This window comes from Benincasa hispida, unplaced genomic scaffold (assembly GCF_027475165.1).
Source record: "Benincasa hispida cultivar pf3 unplaced genomic scaffold, pf3_genome.v1.1 HicScf715, whole genome shotgun sequence".
NCBI lineage: Eukaryota > Viridiplantae > Streptophyta > Magnoliopsida > Cucurbitales > Cucurbitaceae > Benincasa > Benincasa hispida.
Window position 1 is genome coordinate 25,903 of NW_028326839.1, and position 17,685 is coordinate 43,587.

At 32.5% G+C, this 17,685-nt stretch overlaps 2 protein-coding genes and 1 long non-coding RNA gene across 4 annotated transcripts; 1 reads left to right on the plus strand and 2 right to left on the minus strand.

The window, feature by feature from the left end:
* Positions 1-1,920: 1,920 nt before the first annotated feature.
* LOC150029993 (uncharacterized) lies at positions 1,921-4,206 on the minus strand. Its single transcript, XR_016527222.1, has 2 exons — positions 3,915-4,206; positions 1,921-2,897 (listed from the first exon to the last, which is right to left on the minus strand). It is a non-coding gene; the product is annotated as an uncharacterized LOC150029993 (long non-coding RNA).
* LOC120075885 (uncharacterized) lies at positions 2,236-4,612 on the plus strand. The gene is made up of 4 exons (XM_039029618.2): positions 2,236-2,871; positions 3,253-3,345; positions 3,936-4,003; positions 4,096-4,612. The coding sequence occupies exons 1-4, from the start codon at positions 2,236-2,238 to the stop codon at positions 4,208-4,210; spliced, it is 912 nt and encodes a 303-aa protein (XP_038885546.1). The 3' UTR covers positions 4,211-4,612.
* Positions 4,613-4,686: 74 nt separating this feature from the next.
* LOC120075886 (14-3-3 protein 7-like) lies at positions 4,687-7,663 on the minus strand. Of its 2 annotated transcripts, XM_039029620.2 has the most exons (7): positions 7,264-7,600; positions 6,574-6,880; positions 6,240-6,327; positions 5,993-6,102; positions 5,711-5,859; positions 4,979-5,016; positions 4,687-4,885 (listed from the first exon to the last, which is right to left on the minus strand). In XM_039029620.2, the coding sequence occupies exons 1-6, from the start codon at positions 7,328-7,330 to the stop codon at positions 4,985-4,987; spliced, it is 753 nt and encodes a 250-aa protein (XP_038885548.1). In that variant the 5' UTR covers positions 7,331-7,600; the 3' UTR covers positions 4,687-4,885; positions 4,979-4,984. The 2 variants fall into 2 exon arrangements, with proteins under 2 accessions (XP_038885548.1, XP_038885547.1); XM_039029619.2 differs by having other exon boundaries at positions 4,687-5,016; positions 7,264-7,663.
* Between the last annotated feature and the right edge of the window lie 10,022 nt (positions 7,664-17,685).

Sequence of the window (17,685 nt, forward strand, 5' to 3'; positions counted from 1 at the left end):
GAATGAACGCGATTATTGTGAGAGTTTGCATAGATTTCTTGTTGTAGGTGGATTGATGAGTGAAGGTTTGTGGTTGGTTGCCCGAAAAGAAATTCGTTCTCGCTTCATGGTTTGTTGATGTTGGTTGAAAATGTTTGAAATCCCTAATTTTGTTTTGGAGAAGATTGTTTGGGATTTTGAATGAACTCCTTGATTTGTGCATCAATCTTGTCAAGTAGGTCTTGATTTGAGGTTTGGCACGTGCATTGATTACCTTGGTAAGTTGTTTGATTATAGTGTATTTTGATGTTTTTTTAATTGTCTAGAAACTCTTCAAATTTTATATATGAAAGTTTGGTGCTTTAATTCAGGTGGGGTATTTTTGACAATTTCACACCTTTTTTATTATTAATTTTATGGTGTTTACCATTTTTACCATTTTTTTAAAATTTTTTTTTGCTATTTGTCCAAAGTAAACCTTAAATTTTGTCATTTATCTTGTCACCCCAAATAAAAAGCCCTAGAGGGTGCTATATTCTAAGAGCCCAAATTATGTGATTGAATAAATTCTCTCCTGTCTATTTCGGGTATGAGAATTCCTTCTCCTAACTCCGATTTGTATTGTTCATAGAAAAATCTTTGATCGTGACAGAGATGAAAGATTGAATTTTTTTACCTCTGAAAAGAAAATCATACTAATTATTGTTGAATTAAACCTTACTTTGACTACCATGAACCATCAATACAAATTTACAAATTAGCACGTGCTTTTTGTGCAAAATTTGATATTTTAGATTTGTCTTCTCAATGATTGAGGCAAGTTTCGAGTTCATTGAAGAATTGGGTATTCTTAGCCACCCACCAAGTTGATGGGAAGCCTTGAAATTCATCGGCTATCTAATTTACAGCCAAAGATTAAAAGAATGGCCACGAATCCATTGAAATTGACATCCATCCATATCAATGGCTCAGATTCCTATTTCATCAACAAAGACACCACATCCGTTGATTGCTTCCCAAACAACACAAATCGACTTTAAAATAACAAAAAAATGCTTTGGTCCCAATGCACTCATGTTTCTAGAAAAATGCTTAAATGCATATTGGATAATACTAAACGTGGTATATTTCATTAAATTATTTCAACATAATTTATCCTGGGACAAATTATTTTTATTTCTTTTCTAAAATATGTTAATTATTGTTTTGAAATCCTATCCAATTTTTTCATGTGATAAATCTTTTTAATAAATCTTTTCGAGTTTTTTCACAGTTGGGTTAAAATGAGTTCTAAATATAGAGGAAAGCATTTAAGTATTACTCATAAAATAAAGGGATTGAATTTCATCCAAACAACTTCTAAAAAAAATTGCTTTCAATAATTAAAAAAAATGTATCTTATAAAGACATTCAACGAAGCCAGTATAATGTGACGATCTCATAATAAGAGTACCATATAGATTAAAAAACATGCATTCCCTAATAACTACTATATATAAATTTGAGATATTCTTAGAATTTTTTTCCTAATACTTAAATTACAAGTTCAGTCCATAAGCGATTGTGTTTATTTCGTCTCTTTAAAAAAAAAAGTGTCTAGTAAATTTTTAAGTTTTTTAATTCTATATATAAACAAACTCTAAATTGTGTATTTAATAAGTTTTTGACAAATTAAAAATTTTTAAAAATCAATTAATCTTAGTTATATGTAAATTTCAATTTTATATATAATAAAATCCTAAACTTTCAATTTTGATATACGTAAAAAATAGTCCTCAAAGTTTTTCATTTTACACCCTTTTTAGACAATTATTTTAATGTTCATCTCGTACATCTCGACCAGAATCGATATTGGGATCAAACTAAAAATTTAGCTTATTTTAAAAACACATTCAAACCATCGATTTTCTTAGACTTTTTTGGTGAAATCTTGCTGGACAATTTTTCTTTCAATTTTGTGTCAAAATTGTTAAAAATTAAAAAATCGAGGAACTAAATTTATAACTTATTGTCATTTAATACATCCAACAATGCAAAACTGTTAGTTTAGTTAAAAACTAACAAATTAAAGCAGACAATGGAGTATAGCCACATAAACAACAAGCATGGGCCTTTCTTGGCTCTGGACGGTTCACCACATGCTTATCACGTTGAAAGGCCTTTCTCTTCCTGCCCATTGGCTTGCTTGGGTTCTAAAAATAGAGTCTCCATTGATTCCAATTCTGACTTTGATTCTGATTCTTCCATGTTCTTCAAATGACAAGGTGTTTCTTCTTCAGTATCACAGAGACCAAAAATTGGTGCCATCGTTATAGCTTCATCAAATCCGGCCTCCGATCCACCGTTACAGATCTCAAAGACGGCACCACAGTCCATTGTTGGGTCCCCAACAACCCAATTCACACCAAACCCAATCTCCTTTTAATCCATGGCATTGGAGCTAATGCACTTTGGCAATGGGGGGATTTCATTCCAGCCCTCGTACCTCATTTCAATCTCTACATCCCCGATTTGATCTTCTTCGGCGACTCGTTCACCACTCGCCCGGACCGGACAGAGTGGTTTCAAGCTCAGTGTCTAATCCGAGTTATGGAAGCTAACTCGGTGGTGAAACTCAGTTTGGTTGGGCTTAGCTATGGAGGATTTGTTGGGTACAGTATCGCGGCGCTGCGCCCTGAAATGGTGGAGAAAGTGGTGATTTGTTGCTCTGGGATTTGTGTGGAAGAGAAGGATTTCAAAGATGGCTTGTTGAAAGTCTCTGATTTGGAGGAAGCCACAGCCATTTTGGTGCCACAAAAACCAGATAAGCTTAAACAGTTGGTGGGTTACTCGTTTTTCCGGCCGCCGCCATTGCGGTTGATGCCTTCTTGTTTGCTCAATGATTTCATTGAGGTAAGGCTTGTCATCGAACTTCTAACCTGTAAAATATATACCAAAACCAATACTATAGTCAAGTCGACCTTTTTTAGCCGAACTAATTTTTCGAACTTCCTACCTACATTATCAATTTGATCTAAAGAGATGTTACTATTAATTGTGAATCTATACATTCTTTTGTTAATTCCAGTGCAATATTAAGTTCATGACATCTATATTTGGTATTACATATTAAATTCTTCAAATTATTAAGTTGCACAAGTTCAGGTTGAATACAAACCCAAACATAAGCTACATATTTATACACCAATTTATAGTTCTATAAGAAACAAACTCATTTTGCCCTCTTTTTTGTGTGTGTTAATTTGATTAGTTTAACTTTGGGCATTGTGGTAGTCAATGTGTTTAGACCATATTGAAGAAAAGAGAGAGCTCATTCGAACTATTCCCAGAGGAAGAAAGCTTTCAGACCTTCCCAAGATTCACCAGGTGGGATTGCTATTCATTACAACTTATCCACATTAGCTTTAAACAGATCGTTAACTGTTTGTCTTCAATACCATTCCATTATGATTATGATTATATTTGATCGTTTGTTTCAAGTGAAATTGGGAAGGTTCAAAAAGTTAGAGTTGGGTTAAATTACAGGAATTAACTTTGAACTTTGTATCAATTTAGTTGATAAACTTTTAAAAATATTTAATAATTCTTTAAACTTTTAATCTGGTGTACAATAGATAACTTTAAAAATTGATTGATTACTAACCCTTAAACTTCCAATTTTACGTCAAATTCTAATATATTTTGTTATTTTTAAAAATTCATCTAATTATCAAACACACAATTGAAAGTTTAAAATTTCATTGAACGTAGTATTGAAATCTATATCGATTTATTATCATTATTTTCTAATATATCAAAGATTTATTAGACTTGAAATTGAAAAGTTCAAGAACTTATGAAATTGGAAATTTAGGAACTTATAAAACATAAAATTGAAAGAAGTTGAACCAAACAGGCTAAAATTCCAAAGTTAAAATACTAGACTTGTAATTTACCATTTTCCAACTCCGTTGCAGCGGACGATGATAATGTGGGGAGAACATGATCAAGTATTTCCATTAGAATTGGGTCACAGATTGAAAAGGTGAGTAATCCAACTCCTTAGAGCAAACCATAGATCAAATATTCTCAAATTAGAGCCAAATGATAAATGTGTTGGTCACTCGTTTGAAGTAGGCATTTAGGGGCCAATGCTACGCTTGTAGTTGTCAAGAATGCAGGCCATGCCTTCAACTCAGAGGAGCCAAAGGAGTTTCTCAACCATTTGATTTCTTTTCTGGTTGATTCATAGCCTTACCTCCTCATCCCTCGATGTTTCCGCAGTTCAAATTCACAAACGACATCATCAAGAAAAATAAGATGAACAACATCAAAAGCTAGAGTGATCAAACGATCAGTAACAAGAGAAGAAACATACCTTGACCATAGCTCAATTGGTACACTAAAGAATTAAATTTCTTAAAGGAATTTTTTATATTTGCCATTTTGTCTCTTAATTCCAAGAAGTTCTAGACTCCGAAATCTTTAACCATAAAATGTGTCCCATGTCCCTCAACTTACAAGATTTAAGGTGTACCTCTCTTGTACTATTATCGTGTCTATTTTAATGTCTGGCAATTATTCCATCTGATGACTAATGGGACCAAGGACTAGCATCAAATAATATGAAATAGTAAAACCATGAGTTCTATAATTATGAGCCTATTCTATTCCATTCCAATAGTTTTTTTTTCCGTTATCAACCAGAAAAGATTGTGGGAACATATATTGATAATAAAGCATAATATTGCAACCACAGTCAATCAAGTAGATAATAGTTCTCATACTAAACGGATTCACTTAATTTTTAAAGCTAATGGTTACAAAGTGATAATAGATTACTATTCTATAACACTACTAAATAAGCAAGAAAAGTGGCACAGCTATATATGTCCTGCCCTCCTACGATCATGTCAACAGTAATTAGCTGTGCAAAATATATAGATAGTCAATAATTGTTGCAAGGAAGTTCTTAAAAAAGATGTCTCTCGACTGACTAAAGATAGTTCGAATATCTTGCCTCTGCTCAAGATTCATCAGCAGCTTTAGATGGCTCACCTGTGGTAATTAAATAAAAGAAGATTAGGTTGCAAATGTATACAAAATTTTTATTCATGGCCAAATACCTGCACAATGCTCAAGTGCCAACTTGAACATGCATGAACTATAACAGAAAATTAGTATCATGATTTCTTGAAAATAATAAACATAAGCGTGAAAAATCAATAAAGTTAGGCCAAAGTTTCCAAAGAAATTCCATTTGATTCATGGTAATTTTTAATAGCTCCCGACTCCAAAGCACTATTTATATTAGACTAAAACTGGTCTGTATCAAAATGAAATACATTTCAGGTACTAGTTCAATATAGGGAAGCTGATACCAGCTTTGCCCATGACGGGACCTGTAATATACTCAACAAAAATCTTTCTTGCAAACAGTTCTCATAAAATGCACCACGACAGTCCCCCAATTTCTAGGAGAAGCGGAGTTGGTCACTATGATTTGGAGCTCCCGCATGACCTTAAAGGCTATTTATTTATAGCACAGCTTGGCCCTCCCCCTCCGACTGGGGACTACTGAGCCAACCTAAGGTGATTCTTCAATAAAAAGTTACACTTGCGACTAATATATCTTTATACTGAGACATGAATACTACTTAAAAGTCCATTTCAATCATCAATATAGAACAAGTGAAGTTTGACTGTAGGTAAGGATGGGGGGAAAGGAAAACGAGGATTCATTGAAATTTACCTCCCTCATCTGGGAGATCTGAGGTCCATAACGTGAGATTATCCCTCAGCAGCTGCATAATGAGGGTACTGTCCTTGTAGGATTCTTCATTGAGACCGTCGAGTTCAGCTATGGCATCATCAAAAGCTTGTTTTGCAAGGTGACATGCCCTGTCACTCAATAATAATATTGGACACGATGAGATGACAGCTTATTTTATTGAAGCAATCAGATAATAGACTCCATGTCATGTGATGAAAAATGATGCAACAGTAAAAAGAAAATCGAAGAGGTAAAATCAACCTCTCTGGGGAATTTAATATCTCATAGTAGAAAACAGAAAAGTTGAGCGCCAAGCCAAGTCTGATGGGATGTGTTGGAGGCAGATCAGAGCTTGCAATGCTTGAGGCAGACTGCATAAAAATAACTTCAATTACTAATCTGACAATAGACATAGGACTGTCGAAGAGAAAAAACAGAGAAAGACAGACAAATGGAAGTGAAAACGACATACGGAGGCTTCAGAAAACACCAAAAGAATTGTACTTACCTCATAGGCCTTCATCGACTGGTCTGCAGCTTCTTCACGTTCATGGCCAGATTTAAACTCCGCTAAGTATCGGTTATAATCCCCCTTCCTGCATTTGAAGAATGCATAAAATCTTACTAAAAAGTATAATAAAAAGGCAGATCAAAGCCATAGCGAGATAAATGTTGTGGAGCAACTAAATAAAATGTATAATAAAGTTCAATAGTGGGAGGTAAGATCAATTACATTATCAAGTCATGTGCATTTTAAAAATAGTTGAATTTATGTAAGTATTCAGCACTCTGAACTAAAAACTAAGGGAAACAAAACAGAAGCAGATGATAATGATCCTTACATCTTATAGTAAAAAACATTGGATTCTCCGGAGGAAGAAGATGGTATGAGATGCTTGTCGACAACAGTTAAGATGTCGTGGCAAATTCTCGCCAGTTCGTCTTCAACCCTCTGCCTGTACTCCTTTACCCTCTTCACATTAACCTCGTTCTTCTTTCCTTCCTCCTTTTGTTCAATAGATGATAAAATACGCCATGAGGCTCTTCTTGCCCCAATAACGTTCTTATATCCCACAGAGACCAGGTTCCTCTCCTCCACAGTAAGTTCTACGTCCAACTTTGCTACGCTCTTCATCATTTCCACCATTTCTGAGATACACCCAGATGAAATCATGTATCAGTCAAATCAAAAGTACTGGAAAACAAAACACAACAACACTATTCTCAGTTCGTCCTCAACCCAAACAAATTTCAAATGTCACATATCACAGGTCAGCCGATTTACCGCATATGCACGAAATGCATCGCTCTATTTTCTTCAATTAAAGTACAATACTCCAAAATCTTCATGAAGTAATTTCAAGTTTCCAAGGTTAAAACGAAGATCATACAAGTTCCCGGATAAGTTTCAAAATACAAAGAAAACCCTAATCGTCAAAACTATCCAGTTCAACAAAACCGCAATAAGAACCATAAAAAGGAGAGTTAAAACTGGATTAAAAGAACAAACAAAATGGTTTAACGAAACGCACCATCATATCTCTCAGCTTGTTCTGCAAGTCTGGCCAAGTAAACAAGGTGCTCTCTCTCCTTCTCCATGGCCAGAGCTCAGTGGAATTTCTCCGTCCGAGAAATGCCTTTTCGGCCGTGTGTTTTGGTTTGATTCTTCTTGTTGTTGTTCTTGCTTCTACATAACCGCTTCCTGAGATACTGTAGTTCGTGGGATGACCGTCGGATGGAGGGTAGTGGAGAATCTTGGGCATTTTGGACGGCTAGGATTGGGTTTAGGATTTGGTGAAGAGTCTTGATTCTCGTGAATGGAGGAGATGAGCCGTTGGATTGTGGAACCGTTGAATCCGGCGCGTGATGGGAAACACAAGGTAGGAAAAGAGACCAAGAGAAAAAGGCGTTGGTGACGGTCCATGTGGGGGACTGTGACGTCAAGTGGGTCGGTATGGAAAAAGGAAACTCAATGAGAGGGCGTTTTGTGCAAAAGTAGTTAATTGAGTTAAGTTAGTAATTACTATCTAGAGAATTAAATTATCTTAAAGTTAAATTGTTGTGTTTATTGTGTAGAGTTGAATTGATAATTATTATTTGGGTTTGATGTGCATAATTGAATTGAGTTGTATTTGAAAGTCTCTGTTTGGATGCAGAGTTGAGTTGAGTTGAGTATCTGATACAATTTTTTGTGAATGAGATTAGTTCTAATTTTTTGTTTGTTTGTTTTTTATTTTTTAGTTTTATGTTTTGCTATTGTTGATTAATTTTCAACTATACACCTATTTTCTCAAACATAAACATAATAGATTATTTTTCATAAATTCTTTTAAAAAACGATAATAATTCTAATTCTCTTCGATATGTAAAACATACCACCAAAATATATTTCATATTGCTAATCTATTATGTATGTATATATATTGGTATATTGTATATTGTATGTATATATATTGAAGGTAATTATCCCAATTACTAATGAATTAGTATATTGTATGTATATATATTGAATCTTGCTAACTTAACATTATTATTTCACATATCGTACACTAGAATTAGAATTAATGCTGGATTAATATCTGAAAACATAAGAATTAACTAACAAATTTATAAGTTCTAATGAAAGTAATTAACAAAGTTCTAAGTTCAAATTCATTTGTTTGTGAAGATGTAGGGATTTAATTAACAAAATTATAAGTTTGATACCATGTTTATAATTTAATATACTTTTGATAGTGGAATATGTAAATGAATATACTTTTGATTAAACTTATGATTGAAATTAATTCGTTTGATAAATGAATATTTAAATTGATACAACCCAAAACTTAACAATACAAGATAATATTTTTCCCAATAACTTTGTGTTCGACATAGTCTTCTTCAAGAAATATAGGGAAAAAAAACTCCACATTCTCACAAGGAGAAAATGTCCAACATACAAGTCCAAAATACATAATCATGATACATTTGAGGTAAACAGACCTTAACAAGTAGAAGAAAGAAAGAATAGACAGGAATGAAGATCATTTCAAACTTAAAACTTACGAACCTCAAACTAGTTACGAAAGATATGTTTGATTAGTTTAGACCCTACATAGAAGAAAAAGAAGTGCAGTTAGACCATAATGATAATGTATGTTAATACGATTGAAGTAGTAATAAAATATACGAGATCATACCTTTGTTTCTGTTCGGAGTGAGCGATGGTGAAGATGGTCCACAACTAGAGGGCAAAATAATCGGTTGAGGGCCTAACAAAAACAAGAAAATGTTAGAGACATATCTTAATTCGGTTATAAGGAAAGAAGCAAGCATGCCTTATATGGATGAAATAAGTTGAGTTTGGTGGTGGAAGAAGGAAACAAAGTATATTGCAACAGCCAAACAACACATACTAGAATGGAAAACGAATTTAAGAGAAAGTTGAAATGAAAAGGAAGGTCGAGGGACTTACCAACACAGTTTACAAAGGAGTCTATGGAGAAGTCTAAAAAAATATGAAGTCAGATTGGGATATAAGTAGAGAATACAATAAGTAGAGTTGGTCATGAAGGTTAGGTAAACTTAAGTGTACCTAACCTCAATAAATTCAAACAGTAAACCCATATTAAAGAGAGTCAAGTAAAAAATAAATAAATTAAGTAATGGTCAGGTCACTATTAATTTGGTGTTTGAGCTAAAAAATGACATAAATACAACATAATATATCATACAAATTAGAAGACCTTAGGATTTCAAAAAGCTATTTCATCGGAACAAATCCAACTCTAAGCAAACAAAATAAACAGTTTCAACAATTCTAAAATGGAAGTCAATTTTAAGTGTACAAAAATTATATTCGTTTGAATGTTAAAAACAAATTTAATGGAATGAAGCAAAAGATACATTCACTCAGAAAACAGGTTGAAATGAAATAAAACTAAAACATAAATCATACTCAAAAGATAAGGAAAAACGGATTCAAAGGAAATAAACAAAAAAAAAAATCATTCAAAAGATAAGGAAAAACATAGATGCATGCACTTTTTTAATCTAAAAAAATAGTTTCAAATCATCATTGGCCTTCAAAAGATAAGGAAAAACGGATTCAAAGGAAATAAACAAAAAAAATAGTTTCAAAAGATAAGAAAAAACGGATTCAAAGGAAATAAACAAAAAAAAAAAATCATTCAAAAGATAAGAAAAAACATAGATGCATGCACTTTTTTAATCTAAAAAAATAGTTTCAAATCATCATCGGCTTTTAGGGGAAAAAAATAGAAAACAAACCTGTTACTGGGTGGATTGACCCCACCAAACTCTAATAACAGTCTACATCCCCTACTAGGAATTAACTTGCCTCCAATTTAGATGGAAAAGCATAAGAAAAACGACAAGGGAAGGTTACATGATTTAATATTGAAGCAGCAAGAGAAAATCTGGATAAAAAAGTATGGAAAAGAGTCAAGAAGCAGAACGGATATGAGCAAGGGAAAGAAAAACAGAGATGGATTTAATACAATATAAATGAATAAAAAAAATATAACCCATTGGAGCCAGTGGAAAGAACAGTAGACAGTAGTTGTAAGAGGAAGAAAAAAATTATAAAAATTATAAAGGTTTGCAAGGAAGAAATTCATACATGGAAGGAAGAACATCAAACATGCAAGGAATAATATCAAACATGCATGAGGAAGAACAGAGACAGATTTAATAGCATATAAATGGATTAAAAAAAAAACTCATTTGACCAAGTGGAATAGTAGACAGTAGGAAGAAAAAATTTATCAAGGTTTACTTTAGACAGTACAAAATCGAAATAAAAATAGAACCTTCAACAGTCCCGAATTAGAAAATCAAACATGGAATGAAAAACATTAAACATGCAAGGAAGAATATCAAACATGCATGAGGAATAACATAGAAGAATTTAATAACATATAATGGATTGAAAGAAAAAAAAACCATTCAAGCAAGTGGAACAATAGACTGTGGGAAGAAAAAAATTATCAAGGTTTGCTTTGGACAGTCCGGAATCGGAATTGCAAAATAGAACCTTTAACAGTCCTGAATAAAAAAATCAAACAAAGAAGGAAGAACATCAAACATGCAATGAAGAATAACAAACATGTATGAGGAAGAACAAAGACGAATTTAATAACGTATATATATATAACCCATTTGAGCAAGTGGAACAGTAGACAATAGGAAGAAAAAATTATTAAGGTTTTGCTTTGGACAACTAGAATCGAAATAAAAAAATAATATCAAAACATGTATGAGGAAATCAAGACGAATTTAATACAAAATTTTGGTGTAGAACAAAGTAATCACAAAAAAAAAAAAAAAAAGATATGAACAAAAAAACCTAGATCTACTACAAAATTAAAAAAAAACCCAAACTATTGGTTAGACTAGCAAAAAATCATTTGTATCTACCAGATCTACAATGAAACGAATGAAAATAATAAGACATATAGAGAACCAAAAAACCCCGAATCAAAAAAATGAGAAATGAAGAGACTGTACATAGAAAACAAAAAAAATACATGCAGAGACCAAAGCTTAGAACGAAGAGATGAAAAGAATACAACACATTCCAAGAAAGCCGAGAAACGAGAGAGACATACAACACATTCATGCTGGAGGGAGAACGAAACAGACCATACTAAGAAAAATTAGCCTCACCAAGATTTTTCATATTAAAATGAGTGCTCAACAACTTTTTTGTTTCATTTATAACAAAAATTATTTGAGCCAAAGATCAATAATTCATTAACATATAGGCTAATAATAACATGAGAATCTTTTCTTGATTTATAATAGATGCACTTGTTACCTTCATTTCGTTTATAAATTATAAACATTGTTTAGCATGCAAAAATCATGCCATTGCTTTGGAGCTTGCTTTAAGCCATATATGGAGTAGTAAGCTTACAAACTTTGTTCTCTTGTCTAGGCTCTATAAAACCTTCAAGTTGGTTCATATAAATTTCTTATTCTAAATCACCATTTAGAAAAGTTATTTTCACATCCATTTGATGAATATCCATATAAAAAATTGTAGCAATTGCAAGTAACAATCTAATGGGATGTGATTCTTGTAACTGGAGAAAAGGTATCAAAGAAGATAAAATCTTCCTTTTGTTTAAAACCTTTTGCGACAAATCTAGTTTTATATTTGTCTATACTACCATCTGGTTTCAATTTTTTTCTTACGACTCATTTACACTCAATAGTTTTACAATTTGGTGGTAAATCAACTAATTTCCAAGTTTTATTAGAAATTAATGATTCCTTCTCATCATTTATAACCTCTTTCCAGAAAATTGCATCTGGAGATGTTAAAACTTCTTGCAAAAATATTAATGTTTCCTGAACATTGTAAACATAAAATTTGTCACAATTCTTGCTCTTTTACTCCTTCTCAGTTCAACTAGAGAATTGTTATCATTGTCATCACTAGGAGTAGAGGAACCAAACTTAGAAGTTTGTTCATTACTTTGACCTCCACTATTTCTTGACTTGAAAGGAAAATTTTCTTCATGAAAAATTGCATTATTTGATTCAGAAATCACATTATGTTCAATATCAAGAAATCTATAGCCTATCTATTAATTGCATATCTAAGAAAAACAGAAGTGGTAGCTTTAGACCCTAATTTTGGCCTTTTAGAATCTATTAGTCATAAAAAAGCTAAACATCCCCAAACTCTTATATATCCCAAATTTGGCTTATACCATTTCCATAATTGAAAGATGTAATCTTTGTCTTTTTATGTGGCACTCTGTTTAACACATGACAAGTAGTCAAAACCATTTCACCCTGAAGATTAAAAGATGCACTTGATTCTAGTAGCATAACATTAATCAAACCAGTTAAGGTTTTATTTTTCCTCTCTGCTACTCCATTAAAAGTATGTGAATATGGGAGAACAATCTCATGAATAGTTCCTAATGATTTGAATTCAGATGATTCATATTCTTGACCTCTATCACTTCTAATTCTTTTAATTTTTCTACCAAATTGTCAACTTCGAGGAGTTTTTTTTTTAAAAAAAAAAAAAATTCTCAAAAGCATCACTCTTTTATTTTTCAATAAATAAACATGAGTATATTTTTTAAAAAACATTGATAAAAGTGATAAAATATCTATTTCATTCTCTAGTTAAAAATCTTCAAATTCACACAAATTAATTTAGTATTTCTTTCAACACTTTTATGAGGTCCTTTTGTGATTTTAGCTTTGCTGCATATTTCACATTTCTCAAAATTACTTTTTAAGCTAGGAATTAATCCAAGGCTACTCATCATCCCCACATATTTATTATTTATATGACATAAATGAGCATGCAAAAAATTTAAATATTAGAGCATATAAACTGAACGAGTAGATTGCTTTATTGATATTTTCAATGTTCAATTTAAATATTCCATCACAGGCATAACTTTTTCCAACAAAAGTTTCCTTTTTTTGTTATCATATACTGATCAGATTCCATAGTCTGTTTAAAGCCAACTTTATTAAGAAGATAACTCTAAAGGATGTGTGAACACCTGATGCAGAAGTGGATCATAGCTCCAGTTTTATTTTTACAGAAACAATCATAATTTCAAAGGACGAAAAGATAGAATACATTCTAATTAAACATGCTATACAAAATTTTTAGAGGAATTAAGGGATGAAGATTTCACTCACCTTTGAAGACCAGATTATCTTCGTGCTTCCCTTCTGGTCATGAACTTAACAAATTCTCCCAGAGGCTCAAACACACCAAAAAATTGCAGCAACACCATAACCCAATACAAGACACCAGCATAATCAAACCTCGGTATTCTTGAAGGGTGAGAATTGACGAGAGTGTGTGGGCTTCGTTTTAATTTTGGTAGGGAGGGAATTTTGTTGAGAGAAAATTTTGCAGATCTTTAGTGGGATAGGATGAATGTTTTCTACGTTGATTGTAGGGAGAAGATGGATCCCAGAAACCAACTTCCCCACTTACACATCACGGGAGAATAAAGGGGAAGAAATATCTCCCTCCATAACGAATTAATTAAAAAAAACACTTTTAAATTATATATATTAACCAATTTGCTATATATATCATATATTAAAATTATATGTTATATCTACTATAATATATAAACTATAGTTTATATTATATCATATATAATATAAACTATAGTTTAACATTCTCTCATTTAAGCTATAGTATTTATATGAATCACATTCATATAATTAATATTTGAATCATATTTAAATATTTATTTTTATCTCAAATAAAACTTTATATTATAACGTATCATATACATTATATTAATTATATCTCATATAATTAATTCCCTATATTAATTTGAACTATTCAAATTAATCAAAATTAATTCGATTCTCACTTATCTCAATTGAGCTATTGAGGTGACCTTATGGACCTATAGGTTGAAGCTCTAATAGTAGTTGATTAATTAATTAAACTCTTTAATTAAATTAATCAACTTCCATTAACTGTTGTTCACTCCATTAATGATTGACAGTTGCACTCTTCGCACTACAAATATATTTCTGTGTCCATTAGATATAACCAATCAACGGTGCATTGACCCTTCACAACGCTTATAAGTATAGCTAGGTCAAATTATCGTTTTACCCCTATTCATCTAACTCCTTGTGTAACAACCTGTGTGTTCATAAAGTTGAATTTATGAATTTTGTATTAGTTGAGGACATTTTATTAATTTCGAGATTTAGTTGTTTAAAGGAAACACTTTTGATATTCACGTCGCATTAATTTGACATTTATGTTAATGTCGAAGATTTAATTTAAATTGGAGAATTGACTTTTAATTTTGGAATTTGGTTTTGAAGAGGAAGAGGAAAGGATTTCAAATGTATATACATTTATAGTTATGTGTGTCTAGAAGGAAAGAATAAAATAAAATAAAGTAAAACCAAATAATATTTTACTTTATTTTTTATTTTCTTTTAAAAATATCTTCCTTCCCCCCCCCCCCCCCCCCCCCCCCCCCCCAACACACACACAAAAAAAAACCCTTTTCTTCCACCGCCGCCGACACCTACTCGAAGCAAGCCAACGCACCACACCTAGTCATTTTCTGCTCACTACCAACCTCCTCGTCGTCCGCACCGTGCCTCTCCCTGTGCCCAAGCTGCCGTCATGCCCCACCTATAAATCATGAGAGCTTGCGCCTTCGTACGACATAGAGCTTGCGCCACTCGTTCATGGTTCTAGCAGCCAGAGTATACTAACATGCAATGAAAGAAATCAGAATCAATAAGCACTCTAATTACACTTAATTTGAGTTTAAAACATGCTTTTCAAAACTATTTTATAAGAGGGTTTGAGTAATAAATTACCTTTGATGGATCCTCCTCAATTTCAGCAGGATATCACGAATTGGTGTTTCAAACTTCAAGCAGACCACCAAAAAGATCTTTTCTACTAAACTCTAGCAAGGATTGTGTGGTGGAAACACTAAATTAAGCTGAATTTAGATGAATTTGAGGAAGGTTTATATGGGTTTCAATTTCTGTAGAATATTGGGAAGTATCTTCAGCATGCATGGCTGTTTCTTTAGCCTAAAGCTTCAATTAATAGAGTCTTTACCATGCATTTAGAGTGCTTGCATGAAGGCCAACACCTACTTCATGAAATTAACGAAGCATTGAGTGGATTTTGGTGAATAAGGTGCTTGGCACCTAAAGTGGAATTTTTCAACATTTTGGAAATTTCCATTTTCCACTTTTTTATTTAAATCTTAAAAAATGATTTTTAGAAATCAATTTGATTTAACAAATAAACTAATTTATTTGTTTATTTGTTTTATAAAATCAATTTAATTAATTAATTTTAGAAAAACCCAATAAATACTAATTAATTAAACCTTTTAATCAATTTTATTAATTAATATCTTAATATTAAATTAATAAAACACCAACTTCACTACAATAAATTCAATTTCATGTAATTAACATTTAAATCATAATTTAAACATTAATTGATTCTCCAATTTAATTTCGATAAAATTAAACATTTCAATTGTATCGAATACAATTAATTGAAATCGAAATTGAATTTGAACATTTCAAATTCTTAACCCTAATTTCAAATCTCATCAAAATTACACAATTTACTAATCTAATTTACGAGCTAGTAGAGGGATCTTATGGACCTACAGATCATGAGCTCCAACGATTTACAATTAATTGGTTAAACTCTTTAAGCCAAATAAATCACTATTCGTTAACTATCAAGACATACCACTATAGCTCATAGTTACACTCTTCTCACTGTAGATATATTTCTATCCATTTTAACCATAATCGGTAAGTCGATTCTTCACAGGTCGTTCATATTTATAGCTGGGTCAAAATTACTGTTTTCCCCTGTAAATAATTAATTTTATTCATTATGGCATTAGTATGGAAGGTTAGGTAGCTCTTCGAAAGAGACTTTAATATCATACTAACTTGACTCGTTTCGTCTATGGTAGCCCCGTGAGCTTCTACAACATTAAAATGAACCATCATGTTTAGGACATGTTCCCTGACATTGGATCCATCTTTCATGTGCGAGTTATAAACATACTTTCACGGGCTATGCGCATGACTTCATGTTTCTTGTTGAGCATATCAGATATGCTCGCTAAGATATAGGCCCTTGCCTTTTCATTTGCCCTTACCCACCTATCATAAGCATCCCGAACTCTTCGGTTTATAGTCGAATTGGCAATAGGAGGACATTCCTCCGTCAACACAAACCTCAGATCATCAACTACTAATATTGTGTTTAAATTTGATTGGAGTTCGAATAACCCTCTCCACTAAATTTGTCGAAAGCAAGAAGTTGTATAATGGAGTTCGACATTGCTGAAAAATTAAACAAATTCTATTAAACTTATGAAATTAATTCCAATTTTAGCAAAAATTAATAAAGTATTCATATTTCTTTATTTATTTGCAACGATACTACAGTGAGTTAGAATAAGTGCTACCTGAGGCAGTCAAACATTCCTTCACTAAAACAAGATATACTTGACTAAATATTATTTCCAGAATAACTCATATTCCAATAGTCTTTTAGCTACCGTTTTCGGTCAAGAACTTACTAACACTTAGTAATTCTATAAGCGTATGTCACACCCTGCCCCCAGACTACCTTCTTAGCCTGGGAGAGGGCTACGACTATAGCAGTTATCAACCCTTGAGCTGACACTTATTGCCTAATGATTCTTGCGGAATAACTCTGATACCATACTATAACTTATACACAGCGAAATGATTAAGTCAAGGAGATAAACTATAACGGATTAAGTAGGTCCATCTTTTATTACGACAGTGATATAACATTTATACAACTTAAGGACTTAACAACAAAGTTTACAACGACAACCGTAAAAACCCTCCGGAAGTATAATGGGGGCATGTGGCAGACCTTGACCTTAGCAGCACCCTAGAACTCCTCATCTTTCACTATCTAGGGGAGGAGAGGGATTAAGAAAACATTTTGAAGAGTGTGAGCTACTAAGCCCAGTGAGTGGTTCTTTTAAGATAGAAATCACTTTGAAAATCATCATTTTTTGGAAAATCAATCACATGCCAACACTCGCATTATAACTCATGCACAGTCAAAGATATAATCATGCAACCAGTAATCTTTATCCCAAAAGCTATACGTAGCATGCATATCATATCATCAATCAATACAATCATCTATGGAAACCTTCCTATGACCTCAATTCCCGCCAATGTACACATCGACCATTTTATTTATCCCGCTAGTCATGCTTAAGTACTTGACCATATTTCCCGCCGGTCGTCACCGACTATTATTTTTCGTCGACCAAAGCCGGCCATATTTTTCCGCCGACCGAAGCCGACCATATTTTTCCCGCCAAGCACCTTTTGTTAAGTATGCTAACTATATCCCGGGCATAATCTTAGTTTCCACAGTCACA